General features: G+C 43.6%; 1 protein-coding gene across 7 annotated transcripts; it reads left to right on the top strand.

Moving 5' to 3' along the window:
• The first annotated feature begins 89 nt into the window (after nucleotides 1–89).
• On the top strand, nucleotides 90–14,524 carry LOC135369993 (Golgi integral membrane protein 4-like). Of its 7 annotated transcripts, none has more exons than XM_064603632.1 (14): nucleotides 90–245; nucleotides 653–848; nucleotides 1,434–1,508; nucleotides 1,609–1,646; nucleotides 1,745–1,798; nucleotides 2,169–2,307; nucleotides 2,517–2,599; nucleotides 3,542–3,784; nucleotides 6,862–6,924; nucleotides 8,407–8,796; nucleotides 10,281–10,361; nucleotides 11,543–11,783; nucleotides 13,198–13,295; nucleotides 14,078–14,524. In XM_064603632.1, exons 2-14 carry the CDS (start codon nucleotides 668–670, stop codon nucleotides 14,147–14,149), a joined length of 1,758 nt encoding a protein of 585 aa, XP_064459702.1. In that variant the 5' UTR covers nucleotides 90–245; nucleotides 653–667; the 3' UTR covers nucleotides 14,150–14,524. The 7 variants fall into 7 exon arrangements, with proteins under 7 accessions (XP_064459702.1, XP_064459705.1, XP_064459708.1 ...); XM_064603635.1 differs by having other exon boundaries at nucleotides 11,546–11,783; XM_064603634.1 differs by having other exon boundaries at nucleotides 91–184.
• Nucleotides 14,525–16,192: the final 1,668 nt, after the last annotated feature.

Below are 16,192 nucleotides of genomic sequence, written 5' to 3' on the forward strand. Positions count from 1 at the left end.
AGAACAATTTGCTTTCGATGCGTAATGAAAATCGAACACAGCGCGACGAAAATCCACGAACCGAAAAAATTCCCATAATGCATTGCCGCAGCCACGTCATAAAATCAGTCGGAGGTGTGTTTACAGTCGCTTTCGTGGGGCCGAATTCCGTGCTGTAGTGCACAGAATGCCACTCAGAACGCAGGTGCTTTTAAGTTTATTATAATTATTGGCGCATTCGAGAAACACAAACATCCTAAAGAATGGTATGTATGCAGGCATAAAAGCACCATGGTTTCATCAGTTACCAAAGTTGCTATCTGTGCACGTTCCTAGCACCTTTATAACATTCTGCGAATCAATATATCCCAAGCCTTTCCACACTTCGCACGAAGTAAACTTGAACAATTACCCAAATTAGTTACCACATGGTTCGCTAAGTGATCCATGAATCAGATTTTTTTTTTCTCGATTTCCAGCACGACCTGCATATCGAGGGCAATTTTTAGATTGCAGAGCTGAGCAGATTCACGTCTGCTAATATCCATATTCGCTGTCGTCTGTTAGCCGTTGCGCTTCCAGCTCGTGCAAGGGGTTGCACGTGCATTGCAAACGAATGTCATTGCCCGTTTGATGAACTTGTTGCATTCAATATATCGGGTTGCCTTTTCAGTGATACAAATTCGACATGACTGCTGGAGTTACCATGAGGAGTTCAAAAGGTCGTACGGTTTTGTACGTCTTAGTCGGGTGTTCAATAGCGTTCCTGGTGTACATACTGTCTTCCACGCATAACAAGTTAAAGTTCACGGAAGAGTCCAACGATAAGTGCCAACAGCAGCGGGATTCGTTGTCTGCTCAGCTTCAAGGTAGAGCGTAATTTTGTGTTAGCTTGCTTACATTATTTGACTTGTTCATGCAGTGCCTTTCTCAGGTCATAAGATTATATATGGACTGTGATTATTTCCGAACTGCATGTGCTATATCACATGTGCATGTTGTATCAGGCGTCCAGATTTGTGCTGTTTGATTATAAAAACAATGTTTGCATTCCTAGGTTCGTGCCTAACGTTACTGTGCATGAAATACTGACCTCTAATACGCAAGCAAATGTTACTGTTATCGTGCTTCTTATCAATTTTTTTCCCCACTGATTATCAGCTTTGTGTCCCAAATTTAAGCTGCAATGTTGACTGAGAACTATAATTGCTAACTGTATGATAAGTGCTACATCTTGACAGTTATACTTCCCTGTTTAAGTTAGCACTTGAAATAAATAACTTTTGTCTAAATGTAAATGTGACGTATGCTTTTCAGCAACTACCATTTCCCTGTAGTCCCTCTCTCTGTTACTTGGTGCCCCATATGTTCCTTTTTAACGTACTTGAAAGAAATAAGTAAACTATTGTTAGATACACTGGTACAGTTACAGAAACATTCTATTTGTTTCTCAGTTCTATACGAACACAAGAGCAGACTCGAAAAGTCTCTTCAGAATGAGATGGCAGAGAAGAAGAAGGTGGAAAGCGGTAACTACATTTCTGTGTCTCATTAGTAGTCATATAGTCTATGCTGTAGTCCGAGGTACACGACACTAGTCACGCGATAAACCATCTGTTGCAATTTCAGAAATGAGGACATTTAGAGAAACAGTAGACAGAGAGAAGGTAAGGAATACTGAAAAACATGGTTGCCATGACAACTGCACTGCTTTTAGAGGTAGTGAACGATGGGCTAACCCCTCCTTTCTTGCAACTTCTGCTAGGCTGAGGCCGTAGGAAGGTATTCTGAATTGCAACAAAAGTATGACGAAGTTAAGGTGAGTTTATCTTTATTTCATTCGAATTTTTCAATTAATTAGTTATTTGCCATCAAAAGTTGTGAAGTAACTGACTCAGAACACAGAGTATTATAGAGAATATATATGTAGAAACTGTGAACAACTGGAGCTGGGGTGGCTCGTGGCGTATTCAGTATCCTGTACGGCGGAGTTGCCAGCTAACTCATTTAAGTAGAAAAGTAACAAAGCTGCTTACCATAACTACAAGGCTTACTACAACTACATAAAAGTAATGAAACTACGTTTCTGTTCACATACTGCTCAATGTGACTAACCCAAATCCGCAGACTCTCTGCCAACGTGCTGCACTGGGCTGGTAGATACAAAGCGTATTTGTTAAAATTTATAGAAAAACAACCTCGAAGACTTCAATAACCTGAAAGGTAGTTACGCGACCCTTGTCGGAGATAAGGAAAAACTCGAAGCAGACATGGGCAAGTACGTCAAGGCGTTGGAGCAGCAGAAATCAAATGAGGCAAACCTTCACGGTGAGTTGTGCATACTTCAGGGGCAAGCGGTGCAGTAGGGATGTTCAGTTCAGATTCTGTTTGAGAAACTATCGGAAGATAAGGATACCAGACACTGCGTTATTACCTGGCTAGAATTTTGTGCACCAGTGGTGCGTTTCTTCAGGTTTCATCTGCTTCTCTTCTGTATTTTCAATGCACAAGAACTGACCTAACATTGTGAATTACAGAGCACATAAAAGAACTCAGTTCGTCATTAAGAACGGCAGAAGCAGCTCTAGAGCAAGAAAGGAACAAGTACAGCGTGGCGCAGGTAATGACGTGTTTATTCTGCGTGTATGTGCGGTACAGTTTCCTTTGATGAGCAGCACCTCGTACCGTAATTTCACGCGTATGAGCCGCACCGCAGATAAGCTGCAGGGACGGGTTTTTAGGAGCGTTCCGAAAATTTTTCGGGCAAATAAGCCGCACTCGCAGATAAGCCGCGGGCAATATGAGACGACTGATTTGTGTGACAAAGGACACCATAGAGAAGGCCAAAAACCCGGTGGTCCATACTCCGAGGTCATGCATGGTGTACAACAAAAGGAGGTCAGCTCTAGAGTTCTACCAAGATCGGATTGTGCCCTTGTTGGGCGTTTTTCGCGGACTGATGGGTAAGCGGTCTCCCAGAAGACGCGAATCACTGTCACCACTTTCGTTAAAGCTGCCTTGGGGGAATGCACCAGGAAGATCAATCTACCGTGTTCCAGAGGCACTGTCGGTCCTTTCGTTAAAACCGGCGTATGAGAAAAATACCGGGAAAAAAATAGTCATCAGATAAGCCGCACCGGTGGATAAGCCGCAGAGCAGCGCCCGTGAGAAAAGAAACAGAAATCCCGCATGAGCCGCGGCTAATACGCGTGAAATTACGGTAATAAAGTTTCGGAATAATTTGCGGGCACGTATAATAGTTATGTCATCTGTATGTGGTGTTGTATGCTTTCCTGTATATGAACACACATGGAGCCTGCTGATTGGGTAGGAGGTCGAAATGTCGGTGATTTCCAGTGCTGAGGTGGTGCCGTAGCTGAATGACTTTGGGAGGGGAGAGAGTTGCGCTGATTATGATTTTCGAATATTATCTCGGTAAATATGTTCGCTATAGCTAAAGCAATTGCATATTTGGATATCGTGAGCTACGTCCCTTTGTGAAATAAATTGAGGTACATGAACTAGATTAAAAACGTTTGGATCGTTTATTCATGTTCTTCAGAGCCAGCTGGACACATGTCAGTCTATAAGACTTCAGTTGGCAGCGCAGTTGGCCCAAAGCAACGTAGCCATCAAATCCAATGCTGAGGCTCCCGTTGTCATGAAAAGTGTGATGAAGGAACAGAGAGACTTGCGTCCACTGCCCAATGCCGTGCCCAGTGCCCTGCCCGACGGAGTGCCCAATGCCATCCACATACCATCCAGACAAAATATCATTCTAGAAAAGACTCCAGTGGCACCAAAGGTAAGAGAAGATGAGATTTTAGTGTCACACATTTTTTTCGGGAGTTGAAGTTGCAAACAGTGTTTGAAAGTTTGTACATTAACTGAAGCTTATGCCATGCATTTATGCCATTAGCCCTATGCCTGCTCATTGTGCCAGCTTTCTTTGCACGTACCATGCTTGCACGTAATGTGTATTTGTGACATGTGACACCGTGGCATGCTTGTACATTGATCACCTTTTCGCATGTGAATAACTTGAGCCGCATGAGGTATTGCTAGCTGCTATTAATGAGGAATGCAGGGTAAATGAACAACGCAAAGACGGCCTGATGAACGACGAAAAAATTGAATCAATTTTTGTGCGCATTACTGGCCACCAGGAGAATTTTGATTGCTATACACGAGCGTGCGCTTTCATGACGATCGTTATATTGAAGTCTTATTGACACATGCTTCGAGGGGCAAGCTGACTGGAAGCAGCAATTTGATCATAATGTTGGAGTTACCTTTACATTCAAGATTTAAAAAAAAATTGCTAAAAGAAAAAAAAAATCTGTATGCAAAAATGTTACGTGACAAAAATTTTTACTTCCGCTAATGTAGCAAATGTTAGGGAGCATTATATAATCAACCCTCAGTCACTGCTGCAGGTAGTCACATCTACATTCACTGCTTGGTGGTTGCTTCCGCATTTTATCAGCACAGGTTTTGAAACGTTCTGTCCTTGCCTGCAAGCCGGGATGTTATGCGGATATAACCACTAAAAGATGGAACATTGGGCCAGTTGGTGCATTGTACTACTGAAGCAAACATTTCAATCAAAAGGATGGGAATGTAAAGGGGAGACAAGTGCTCCCTTCCAGCTAACTTACAAATACAAACATACAAATATATATCGGTTCGTAATGCTCATCTCGTGCAACACACCCTTACGGTGTAGGAGAAAAAAAAAACAGTTGCTTGTCTGACGGCAATTCCTCCTTGTGTACCTCCATGATCACCCGTCTGTCGGACCAGGAACCGGCTTTTTTAAGGACATAAGGTTGTGCACATCAAGTGAACACTGATAACTGACATATACTTAAAAAAAAAAAAATAGTAGCGCTAAAAATTAAGTTAGTTGGAAGTTAGCACTTGCCCATGTCTCTACCCTTCGTCTCTGTCTTCACCCGCACACACACACACCTCTAACCACACGCCTCTTGCACCGAGTGAAAAAAAGGAATGCTGACACCTTACTTCATTTACCCTCACCCACCTTGACGTAATCCCAGAAGCTCAGCAGAGGGAACGAACCTGTCCTGAGAACTCCCCCACGATCGCGGCCGGTGCGCCCTCACTCCCAGCTGGCTCCCCCCCACTATCAGGTGGTGCCCCCTATGAGGTCCCACTCTGAAAGCTTCTTGGATGGGCGGGAGAAGGACCCAGTGGTTCACGGCCTGCTGGCGAGGATGCACCAGCAGCCTCACGATGCCAGGGAGGAGTACCAGCTGGCAGCGCCCAGCTTTAGGAATGACGGGGGTTTGCAGGAAGTTAACATTGCCGCCCACAATGGCTGGCCAAGATGAGAGCACTGGGATGATAGCTTGGGATGTAGGAGAACATTTTTTTATTGTGCAGTGTGGGTAGACCTTTCGGAATTGCACGCTTTTGTGCCTTAAAGGCGCCGTACAACGACGATAGTATGAGTTTTCAGGGCCCATGTATACGACAGACAGGTGCCGCTAGAATCGCCTTTTTTTCTTGAAGTTCAATAAACCCCACGCATCACTTAGATCTTTCTGATTCCATGTTTTGCACCGCACCTTTGAAGAGAAAGAGTTATAATTTGCTGTTTACTCATTTTTTTTTTTTTTACTTCCTGTTCAGTTCTATTGTGTCCTGGTAGGTGTTACAGAAGGATCTGCAATTTTTGTTTTGTAGCACTACGTTGTATTTAAATTTTTTCAGTCTTTTGTCTCTCAGTCAGTTGTAAATTTTACCTGTTACCACTCAGAATCTAGCTTTTGCAGCTCCATACCAGTCTGGGACACCATACATTCTCCATTTGTGCTGATACATGTAATGAATGCATTTGGCTGTTTCTGTGCCCACAATTATATATATATATATATATATATATATATAAAAAGAAAAATAGTATCAGCCAGTATGAAATAGGGAGAGTGCTTCGGATAAGTGTCTTCCAGACATTGTGTGCTGTCAATGTTTGCCTAAAATTTTTGGTTTGTCAATCAATTTGATACATACGCTGTATGTTTTACACTTTACTACCATGTTTCCTTACTTTACACTTTACTTACCATACTTTTGGTGTTGTTTGTTTGGTACCTATGTGCACTCCTGTTTTGTTTTCCCATGTGGAATTTGGTGTTGATTTGATGTGACGTGATTGTACGTGATGTCATTTTTACGGTGCTGTTTTATTTGCATGGTTCAAACTGTAGAATCTGCTGCATGCTTACATACTATTCACAGATATTGAAAAAGGGTTAAAAATTGGGCTGTTCGGTTTTCTGGAATCATGATTAAAAGCGTTAAAACCCCAGTGCCTCAGTGCTTGTGTCTGTGTCTGTCTTTTTAGCTCCCTGGCACTGGGGTCTTAACGCTTTTAATCATGACAGATATTAGACATTAGCACACACATGACGGACATTCTTATTGTCTTTAGTTCTGCTTAACTCGTTATTTCTTGAACATGCTGGTATTTTGTGCATTTTGGTGAGGTGATTTTCCAGTTGATTATCAATTTATCATATAATTGGCTATGTGGAGATGTAGAATTTAGTTAGGCACATCAGGGGCAATATGTAGAAGGCCTTCTTGCTCAGATACACCTGTAAAAATAAAGAGATTGACACTAATTTTTATATATATTAGCAGTCTTGTCGTCAAAGTGTATGTCCTGAAACCTGAGGCAACATTTTGCATGCTGACATCGCAAACACTTTCGCAGACACACTCTGCATGCTGCATGTTCGCTCTGCTTGCACCTGCTCATACCAGGTGCTCTGCTTCCTGTTCCGTACATTGATTTTTTTTCTTCTGTTAGCTGCGGGAGTAGCTGGATTAATTTTTTGCTTTCTGGTTTCTCAGCTCTCTCAGGAGGAGGTAAAAGATGAAAAACTGGCTGGTGGTGCTATGGGGCTTCATGAGAAGGTAACTAACACTAACTACATTAACCGACAGCCCAAGCAGCGCACCACCTTGCCCCAGTACTGGTTAGCAATACCGGCCTGACATTGGCAATATCGGCCCGACATTGGACCAATGGTGGGCCAAGATGTTGTGTTGCTTGGGAGTAAGCTAATGGAGATGGTGGCCGAATGCCTTTATGTACGAGACAGTGAACATCTTTCAGTGCATCTTGTTGGGTATCCACATGAGCAACTTTATTGGTATGGGATGTCGGGGGGGGGGGTGCAGTTTCAGAAAATTAGTTCAGTGCACTTGACCATCTTTCATCATGTCTTCTCGGGTATGCCCTGTGTCCCTTGACGCAACTGCTTGTCTGCTTGTTTTGTCTGCCGGCAGCGTGGCTTATCAGTTCTGTCAGCGGTATCTTCTTGGTGCATGCCTTCCTCCTCACTCTCTCGCTCGATAAAGTCGCTTTCGTGGATACCTGGTTGACGGTGCCCAAGCAACACATCTTGGCCCACCATTGGTGCGATGTCGGGCCAGTATTGCCAATCTTTGCCCAACATTGGTCCAGTGTAGGGCCGGTATTGCCAGTCTTGGCCCAACATTGGTCCAATGTCGGGCCGGTATTGCCAGTCTTGGCCCACCATTGGTCCAATTGGTCCAACAGCAACGCAACAGCATAAAACTCCCACCAAAATGAATAGAATGATGATGATAATCGATTTACAACCTTAGCAAGCATACATCTCTTGTGGGATGTGTACTGCTTGTACAAAAATTCTAAGCTGAAGTAGAAGGTATTATAGCAATTGATGAAACAAAGTGACTGGTGAATAGCACCACTTCTACCTTCCAAATTGTGACGCTGGGGAGAGGCGCGAATGACATGTTCGCAAAATTCTAATAAATCGTGTCTCTAATGCCTGAAGTTTTCGAGAAATAAATTTTTCTAAATTTGGGGGGGAAAATCGGGGGGAAAAACATGTGCACTAAATTCATGCAAACTCGGGTGGAAACACTTCTGGTACGCTAAATTCGGGAAGAAATCTGACCCACTTACTCAAACTAACCGTAGTGGTTTGGAACAAACGGTCGTGTAACCGTATTCGCCGCCAGACAACTAAGTTAGTGCATTCCCACAGGCATCCCAGTGAGGGCAGTTTGACGGGTAAAAATCGGGATTCGTCCTAAAGAGGTTCAATTCGGGGTGCAAATTCGGGGAAGAAGCGGGTAAAGTCCTAAAACTTCAGGTTCTAGTCGTGTCCCATCCTACAGAGAGGAAGCACGAAAAATAAATTGAATTCAGTGAACGAATTCAATTGAATGAGAGGAAGCACGAAAACTGGAAGAAGCTAGTATTCATGTACCTTGTTTCGATCACTTGCGAACCTATAGGAGACATCACGAGCCCTCACTCTGAATCCCAATAACCCCATCCCATCTCCCATCTCTCCCATCCAATCCCATCTCTCTCTACGCTCTTCCTCAATATTCTCCAAGGAACAACAGAAACTGCAGGCTCCTGTTCCGCCGGAAGACAATGCTGGCGTCCTTCAGTTACCGCTCTCTGCCAATAAACTGGCAGGCGGCGGAACAAAGGGGAAGTCCCTTTCGTCGGCGGCGCACCCGTTGAAACTGGAGCAGGCACCCGTTGCTGCGGAGCCACCTTCGGCGGGTGCCGTCATCTTCAACCGCAGTGCCTCCACCAGAAATGCGCTGGACAACAATCCGCCGCGGTACCAAGCCGTTCCTCCGCAGGACGGGAACGGAGTGGCCCCAAACTATCAGGCAGCACCTCCTCACGACCAGGCACCACCGCCACCTCCTCCACCTGGTGAGCAGCAGCAAGCTGCACCACATGACTTCATCCACGTGCAGGATGCAGAGAAGGTGAGTTTAGGGGAGATTACAACTTTTGCTGGTTAGTATGATTGCGGAACCACAGCTGAGCCCAAAGCAGAGTTAGAAGAGATATGTTGGAACACTTTTTTGAACTAGCAGTTAAAGTGCATGAGATCCGTTCATATGTCTCTCCTGTTGTTGTTCTAATTCCTTGTTCAAGTATACATCACCAGGTCAGATGTGCTAGGGACTGCCGACCTTCTAGAGCATTTATGCACTAAGTAATAACGCTCATGACTCATAATGCTAATATCCCGCGGAGCAATGTAAGACAGTAAAAGTTCAATGCTCATTTTGGAGGCATTACATAATACCTTGGAGATTTTCATCCAACGTAAACGTTCATTTAAAAAATGTAATTTTACCCGCAATTTGTGGCTACAAAAGCTGTTCAGCAGATGCTCAGAATAATCGCCCAAGGAACATCCAGTCGTGCGTTGCTCAATGCTGTTCGGTTACGTTTGCTCAAGCATAGAGTGACGCATTTTTGTCGATGGAGGGTTTCCTCGCTCACGTTGACGTTGAGAACATATTGGTTGGATTTGAAACACATTGTAAGCTATAGCAAACCTGCATATGAGGAGGAACCGTCTGGGTAGCGTCTTCTTTCCTGTGACTGTGTATTCACACGAGCGACATCCTTACAGAAGATTCTAGCAGAAGAAAACGCGAAAACACTACTCACAGAGACGAAGTTCCTTCCCGTGTTACGTTGGGCATTCGCACTGTACGAAATATCGGGAAGTTGCATACCGCGCACCTAGCAGACGACACTTGGCAGACGACACCGTCAGCGCCTTTCCTGTCTGCTACGGAATAGCGTACTGTGCACCTAGCAGACGACATCGTCAGCACCTTTCCTGTCGTCTGCTACGGAATGGCATACTGCGCACCTAGCAGACGACAACGTCAGCATCTTTCCTGTCGTCTGCTACGGAATAGCATACTGCGCACCTAGTAGACGACACCGTCGGCGCCTTTCCTGTCGTGTGCTACGGAATGGCATACTGCACACCTAGCAGACGACACCGTCAGCGTCTTTCCTGTGATCTGCTACGGAATGGCATACTGCGCACCTATTAGACGACACTGTCAGCGTCTTTCCTGTCGTCTGCTACGGAATGGTGTACTGCGCACCTAGCAGACGACACTTGGCAGATGACACCGTCACCGCCTTTCCTGTCGTCTGCTACGGAATGGCATACTGCGCACCTAGTAGACGACACCGTCAGCGTCTTTCCTTTCGTCTGCTATGGAATGGTGTACTGCGCACCTAGCAGACGAACACCGTCAGAGTCTTTCCTGTCGTCTGCTACGGAATATCTTGTGACTGTGTCGCAGGATATTCCTCCGCTTCTGCAGTGAATGTCGCTTGTGTGAATGCACGGTGATTGTTGTTTGTTTGTGCTACCTCCATGATTCCTCGCCCAGTGCATATTATAATGGAGTAATTACGGTTTTTAATGTCGCAGCCTGAAAGTGTCCCTCAAGATGCTCAGGGGAAAGAAAACCAGCAGGAGGGTGCTATTCAAGCACCACAGGCAGCCGATCTTGTTAGTATTACCCTATTAGTTTGTGTTACAAAAAGTAAGAGCTTTCTGCACTTAGCCTGTGAAGGAGGTTGCGCGATTTAAAGGAAACACGAAGACATCCTCAGGACTTCTGCAAGCATCGTTAAAGAAGCGCAGAAAGCACTACGGTCACTTCCTCTTTTAAAACCAAGCCGTCTTATTAAAATGAACTACGTGAAGTAATTCATTTGACAGATGCATAAATATCTCAGAATTTGATTTTGGAAATGAAGACCCTGCACAACGGTGGCAATGCCCACAGCTAGCCACCCGGGTCGATTTGACATAATTAACGGTACAGCCTGCTGATTGGTTTAGAGAAACATCGTCTGCTACACAGGGAGAACTGGGAGAGAGAGAGAGAGAAAGAAAAAAAAGGCGGCAAGTTACCGGCTTTGCGTCGGCCTGATACAGAATTTTTTGCTTGTGTTAATTGTGTCAAGTCACATTTCATAATGCATCAGAAACAGTAAATCTTTGAGAATGCTTTCTGGGCTCCGAAATTATAAAGTTTTTGTGATGTCCACTTGGAAATTCCTTCCAAGCAGAAAACTCCAAAAAAGTTTAGCAAAATTTGTTCGTGTTTTTTTTAAATAAAACATCAAAAGCACCGAATTCGAAACCAACTTCCGGTTGAAACGTCCCTTCTCTGCTTCGACTCTTCCGGTGATGTAATTTGCATTACCAGCGAGATTCCCAATAGTTGAGCTGACTGTGTCGCCAGGCTGGTTGCAATCAAAATTTTATTTTATTTTATTTGAAATTTGATTTGATAAAAAAAATCAAATCAAAAATTGATTAAATTCATTTTGTAATGTTTCCGGCTGTTTCAAAACGAAATATTCCGGTTACGAGTATTTCATTCACCCACTATTCCGATCTCAGCTTCAGTTCAACTGTTTTTTTTTTCTCCGAACAGCACCTTTAATGCGTTCCTAGGCACTAATACATTCACCTTGCAGATTATGAACCGAACTGTTTCTCGACTATCTCCCACGGTAACTCGCCTGCCATATTACAGTTGCGGTCTATGGCCTTTGTTGCCTTTGTGCCATTAAACACATAATCAATCAATCAATCAATCAATCAATCAATCAATATTACAGTTGCGGTCCTACTTCCAAAACGTTAAACGTGCTACCTTCATTCATCCTCACTTCCAGCAGGTTCAAAAGGAGGATGGCGGGGACAACGTTCTGGTACCCCCCAAATCGGGTGAGGCTGGGGACGGAGGCGAAGCCGGCCCCGCGGAGGTGGGCAGAGCGAGACCGGAAGTGGGAGAAGGGGCCCAGAAGATGGGAAACTTGGCCAGGCCCTTGATAGAGGCTCCCCAGCAGGGGGCAGGACGTAGGGGACCTGTGTATCCCCACGGAGAGGAGGACAACAGGGAATACGCGGAGCCTGGTGAGTTTTTTCTGGCGTTTCCTCGCAGAACAAAGTTTTTGTGTTTCTGCTTCATTCCTGAGATTTTCTTTGCATATTTTCTATGTATATATAGTACAATATTGTTGGGTAATGATGCTATAGTACTAGTGCTGGAACTGATTTGTTATTTAAAGGAGCAGCGAAATGGCACTTACCGTAATATTGCCCGAAATGTTGCTTCATTCACCATGCAGAACTCAAACAATCGTTGCAATCTTGCCACTGATAACAAAAATCAGCCATGAGCCTTAGAAGTGGTGTGACTTTCTCCTGGCATGATGTAATCAGATCAGTTTTGTAATTGTAATGTAATCAGATCAAATTTGTTAGCTACTGACACCGCATGGCACTATAGTTACAGCGTACTCAATATGTCATGGGGTAACATCGTCACTTGTTCACCTACGGGCTTATCTACGGGCTCCTCTACGGGCTCTTTGAAGGAGTTTAGGGGTTTATTGAGAGTGTGATGATCAGAGACCTCCTGTGCCTGCTAGAGGCCACCTGAGATCATAATTCTTGCATAAGACCGCATTATTTGTTACACAATCTGACGCAGATAAAAATGAGAAATTTGTAGAAGGGGGGCTTTCACTGCAAGCCCCCATACATTTCCATGCATAAAAACTTCTAACCCTTCTCGCCCCTGAAGTGCCGTATATCCTAAGTTCAAGATTATTTTTTTGTGAGAAGCGACCTAAAAATGTCTTAAGTTTTTTAATCGCAGAACTTCAATCTCGGAAGTACTGTTAAAATAATTATTTCGAAACTTCCTGCATTTCTTTGTATACTAGGGTGCAACTTTGCTCGATGGGCATGCTGGAATGCGACTGAGTTAATTAAGAAAGTTAAGACCTCAAAGTTTTCCTTTCAGCAAATGGCAATTTTTACATAATTTTATACCCCTGTCAGATGAGCATATTTGAGGCCTTAAATTGTGAAGGATGTAAAGCAAAAACTGAGCTTGAGCTTCAGAACGGCTTGTCAAGCCCTTCGAGGCAGAAATGAATTAATAAAGGGAACGGGATTTGCCCCAGAGGCAGTAAAGGTCACTTACTGCTTTAGTAAATGTCAAGGGGTAGCGAGTGGGTGTGAAAATGCAAGCAGAAATGAAAGTACTGGGTTGGAGTGCTTAAAATAAATGTTTGTATTGAGTCACAAGTTTATTTTGTCCTCACATTTTCATGTAATAACATCCCTGGGTAGCCTTTACATGGCCTTACAAGGCCTTAATGCTGCTATGGCCATTTGAGGTCCTTTTACTTTAAGGCCTTAAAATAGTTATCATCTGGCAGGGGTACAATGTAATAAACTTCATCCCGGGAAACCCCGTACTTGTCCGTGATAGAAAGGGTGTTTCCATTCTACCCTTCCTATTGAAATTGCTCCTCAGTGAGAGAAGATGATGCCGGTGATGACCAAGACGCTGACGGTGCTATATTTGGTGCAGACCATAGGAAACAGTTTCAGGATGCTGATTTCGATGACCAGGTGATGCCTTTCTTCAGGCTCCTGCATGGCCAGACTTGCTTCAGCCCCGTTTCATGCATGCACAAGTTCTTCCTGCCCTTTTGCTGAGGCCTTTCAGTTCTCAGAATGTCCTTGCTTTGAGTCTGCTTTGTTATGTAGTCTGCTTTTCTGTCCTAACCTCACCTTCCTTAGGAAGCAACAGCCAAATTATGTATCGTACTTGCGCAAGAGAAAGGATTTCCAACTCTAACATGTCGGATTGCAGTTTCTGTTGAAGTTGTTGTTGTTGCAGTTTCCTTTTCATGCTGAATATTGACATAGTCTGGTTTTGGCTGCTCACCTCTGCTTATTGCTTGTATTGTTCCTCCTGTCTCTTGAAACCCGGTTTGTACCCGGCAAATTGCTTTCACTGAGATGTCTGTAGGGATACACACTAACTTGTTTGGCAGCAAACGCAGTTACTTCACCATTTGTACCAAACCAGTTCAGTTAGTTTGAGTAACTGAGCCCAATTTCTTCCCGAATTGATGTTTTTCCACCCGAATTACCCGAATATTTACCCGATTTGTACTCCCCGAATTTTAAGTACAACATGATGAAAATATTATTTATCTGCAGAATTACAAATGCACATCAGAATACACTGCAACACATAACTAATGCATGCTAATACCAAATAAACTAATGCTCATTAGAATAACTTAAAACACAAATATACTGACACCAATTACGTAGCTGTTAGAAAGAGGAACAACATTATACTCTTTGTATTATATATTTATGTTGTACCGATTATATTTCAGATGGTAGAGCCCGAAAACCAGCAGGCGGTAAACCAGATGCACGGTGAGGGCCTGATGGTGAATCCCAAGTAGATCTCTACCAACAGGATTATCAGCATCGTGTCGTCTTTTTTTCCCCCCGAGAGTGCTTGTGCCAGAACAACAAATTGTTTGTGCACACATTTTCGTTCAAACCTCCGAGTCTGTACATAGTGTTTGGGACATGTTTTTGTCTGAACCCCCCCCCCCCCCCCATCACTGTGATGAAGTGCGATTTTCCCGGACTTCGCCAGGACTTCACCCGGACTTCTCCCGGACTTTGCCCGGACTTTGCCCGGACCACGCCCGGAGTGACGTACCTTGCATTTTCTTAGTCTCTTTGGTACGGGTTCAGACGGGTGTGACGGGTAAGGGTATCATGTTTTTTGCTGAGGCATTTGTGATTAAATGACACGTGTTAGAACTTGACGGTTGCGCATTACAAACGTCGTTTGCTGACTCCGGGCCTTTCCCAAGTGCTGTAAGCAGGGTTTGGATACCCGAAATATAAGTGGCCACACGGAACGCCCTAAGGCGTACGATAGCTGTGAGGGCGCTCGTTTGAGCTGTAAGCAAACTTTTTTAGGTGGAAAAGTGAGAATTACTGTTTCATAGCCACTCTCAAATATGGAAAGCCCCTATTGAAACTTTTTTCCTTCAACAATTGAGATGTTTTTCAAACGATTTTCTGGCCAAGGAATTGTCCGGGGCATGGTGACTCGTGTCGGCCACTTTGTGAAAGTTCCTCTCGAGTCCTACAATGGACCACCTTGGTTGTGGGGATGGAGGTGAATTTTAACGGGTGGTGTACCTCCGCGTTACGTGTACAGGGAACAACAGCCTTGTCATTTTATTGACTATCATGGCATTTGCTAGAGCGAGCATCAAAGATGTACTAGATTTTTTTCTCTTTGCACTACAAAACACTGTTGCTTTTGTTGGGTTTGTTACTGCTTGTTACGATTATACTACCGTGTTTTGTGCTTTGTTCCACACTGTTAGCTACCTTTTCCTCCCAAAATATGTAAGAAAGCTGCATTTTTATACCGTTGCTTGTAAATATACTGTCTCTCTAAACTTCCGTATGATACTCACCTAGTGAGGAGTAAGTGTCAAAAGTGTATTGTAAAAAGCAGTACACTCGGAGAGCGTGATGGTAGCAGCACGTCGGCTTTTCTTTACTCCCCAGGGTGTTCTTCCATCATGAAGTGTGACGGTAACCATGGCAGATAAGACTTATGCCTTCCTTTTACTAAAAGTACTGTAACTAATGTTTTTCATTCTAATAATTTTTTAATAAATATGCCCAAAACTGTAAGCGTACATTGTATGTTCTGCAACACATTAGCGTTGGCGCAAACCAAAGGAAGACAGACTGCTGTTCTTTAACACAAAAACGAAATATTTGAGGCAGAAATACAATGAGCATCCACAAAGTAAGTTCAGAGTTTGCTATTTAAAACAAGACGAAAACTTGTTATTGGGGGACATTAGTTCTCGCATCCCTGCATCATAGAATGATGCTAACTCAGGTATGTTTGCCTAGTCCACTACACTAAACATTTGATTTATGAACGGTTAATGTTCTCGGAAAAAATGTTAAGCAGTATTGGGAAAATTGGTTTATTTTGCTTTCCTCCCATGCTCCGAAGAAGTGATGTAAAGACTGATGTAAAGGGTTGACTGTGCACTGGTGGCAGCATATACTTTTGTACAGCGTTGAGGAAGTTACTCAAAAAAAAAGAAAAGAAAAAAGGACGTTACCAATTAAGTTACTGTGCACAAAAAGTAATAAGTTACTAACAAAGTTACAGGTAATGAAAATGAATTTCAAGTTCCTAAGCTACTTTAGAAGAGTAACGAGTTACTTTTGAGTATACTTGCTACCTAATGTAAACTTTCTAGTTCTCGACCTTTCGATAATTAATTGAGATCGTGATCTCATAAATGGGCGGTGCAAGACGTTTTATTGCAAATAGTTTTTATGTATACGAAAACTACGCCAGTATTTGACGTGAAAGAGGTGCACACCTTTATGTGCTTTTTTAGAGAGGCATTTGATTATTTTGATGTCGTAGCAAGATTCTCCAACGGAGC

The sequence above is a fragment of the Ornithodoros turicata genome, chromosome 10, assembly GCF_037126465.1.
Source record: "Ornithodoros turicata isolate Travis chromosome 10, ASM3712646v1, whole genome shotgun sequence".
Lineage (NCBI taxonomy): Eukaryota > Metazoa > Arthropoda > Arachnida > Ixodida > Argasidae > Ornithodoros > Ornithodoros turicata.

What these genes read in the sequence shown, in the direction of transcription:
- LOC135369993 (XM_064603632.1), top strand. Translation starts at nt 668, where the DNA reads ATGACTGCTGGAGTTACCATGAGGAGTTCAAAAGGTCGTACGGTTTTG. An exon ending in ACAAGTACAGCGTGGCGCAG is followed by an intron (nt 2,600 to 3,541) that starts GTAATGACGTGT and finishes CATGTTCTTCAG; the next exon opens with AGCCAGCTGGACACATGTCA. An exon ending in CACCACAGGCAGCCGATCTT is followed by an intron (nt 10,362 to 11,542) that starts GTTAGTATTACC and finishes CCTCACTTCCAG; the next exon opens with CAGGTTCAAAAGGAGGATGG.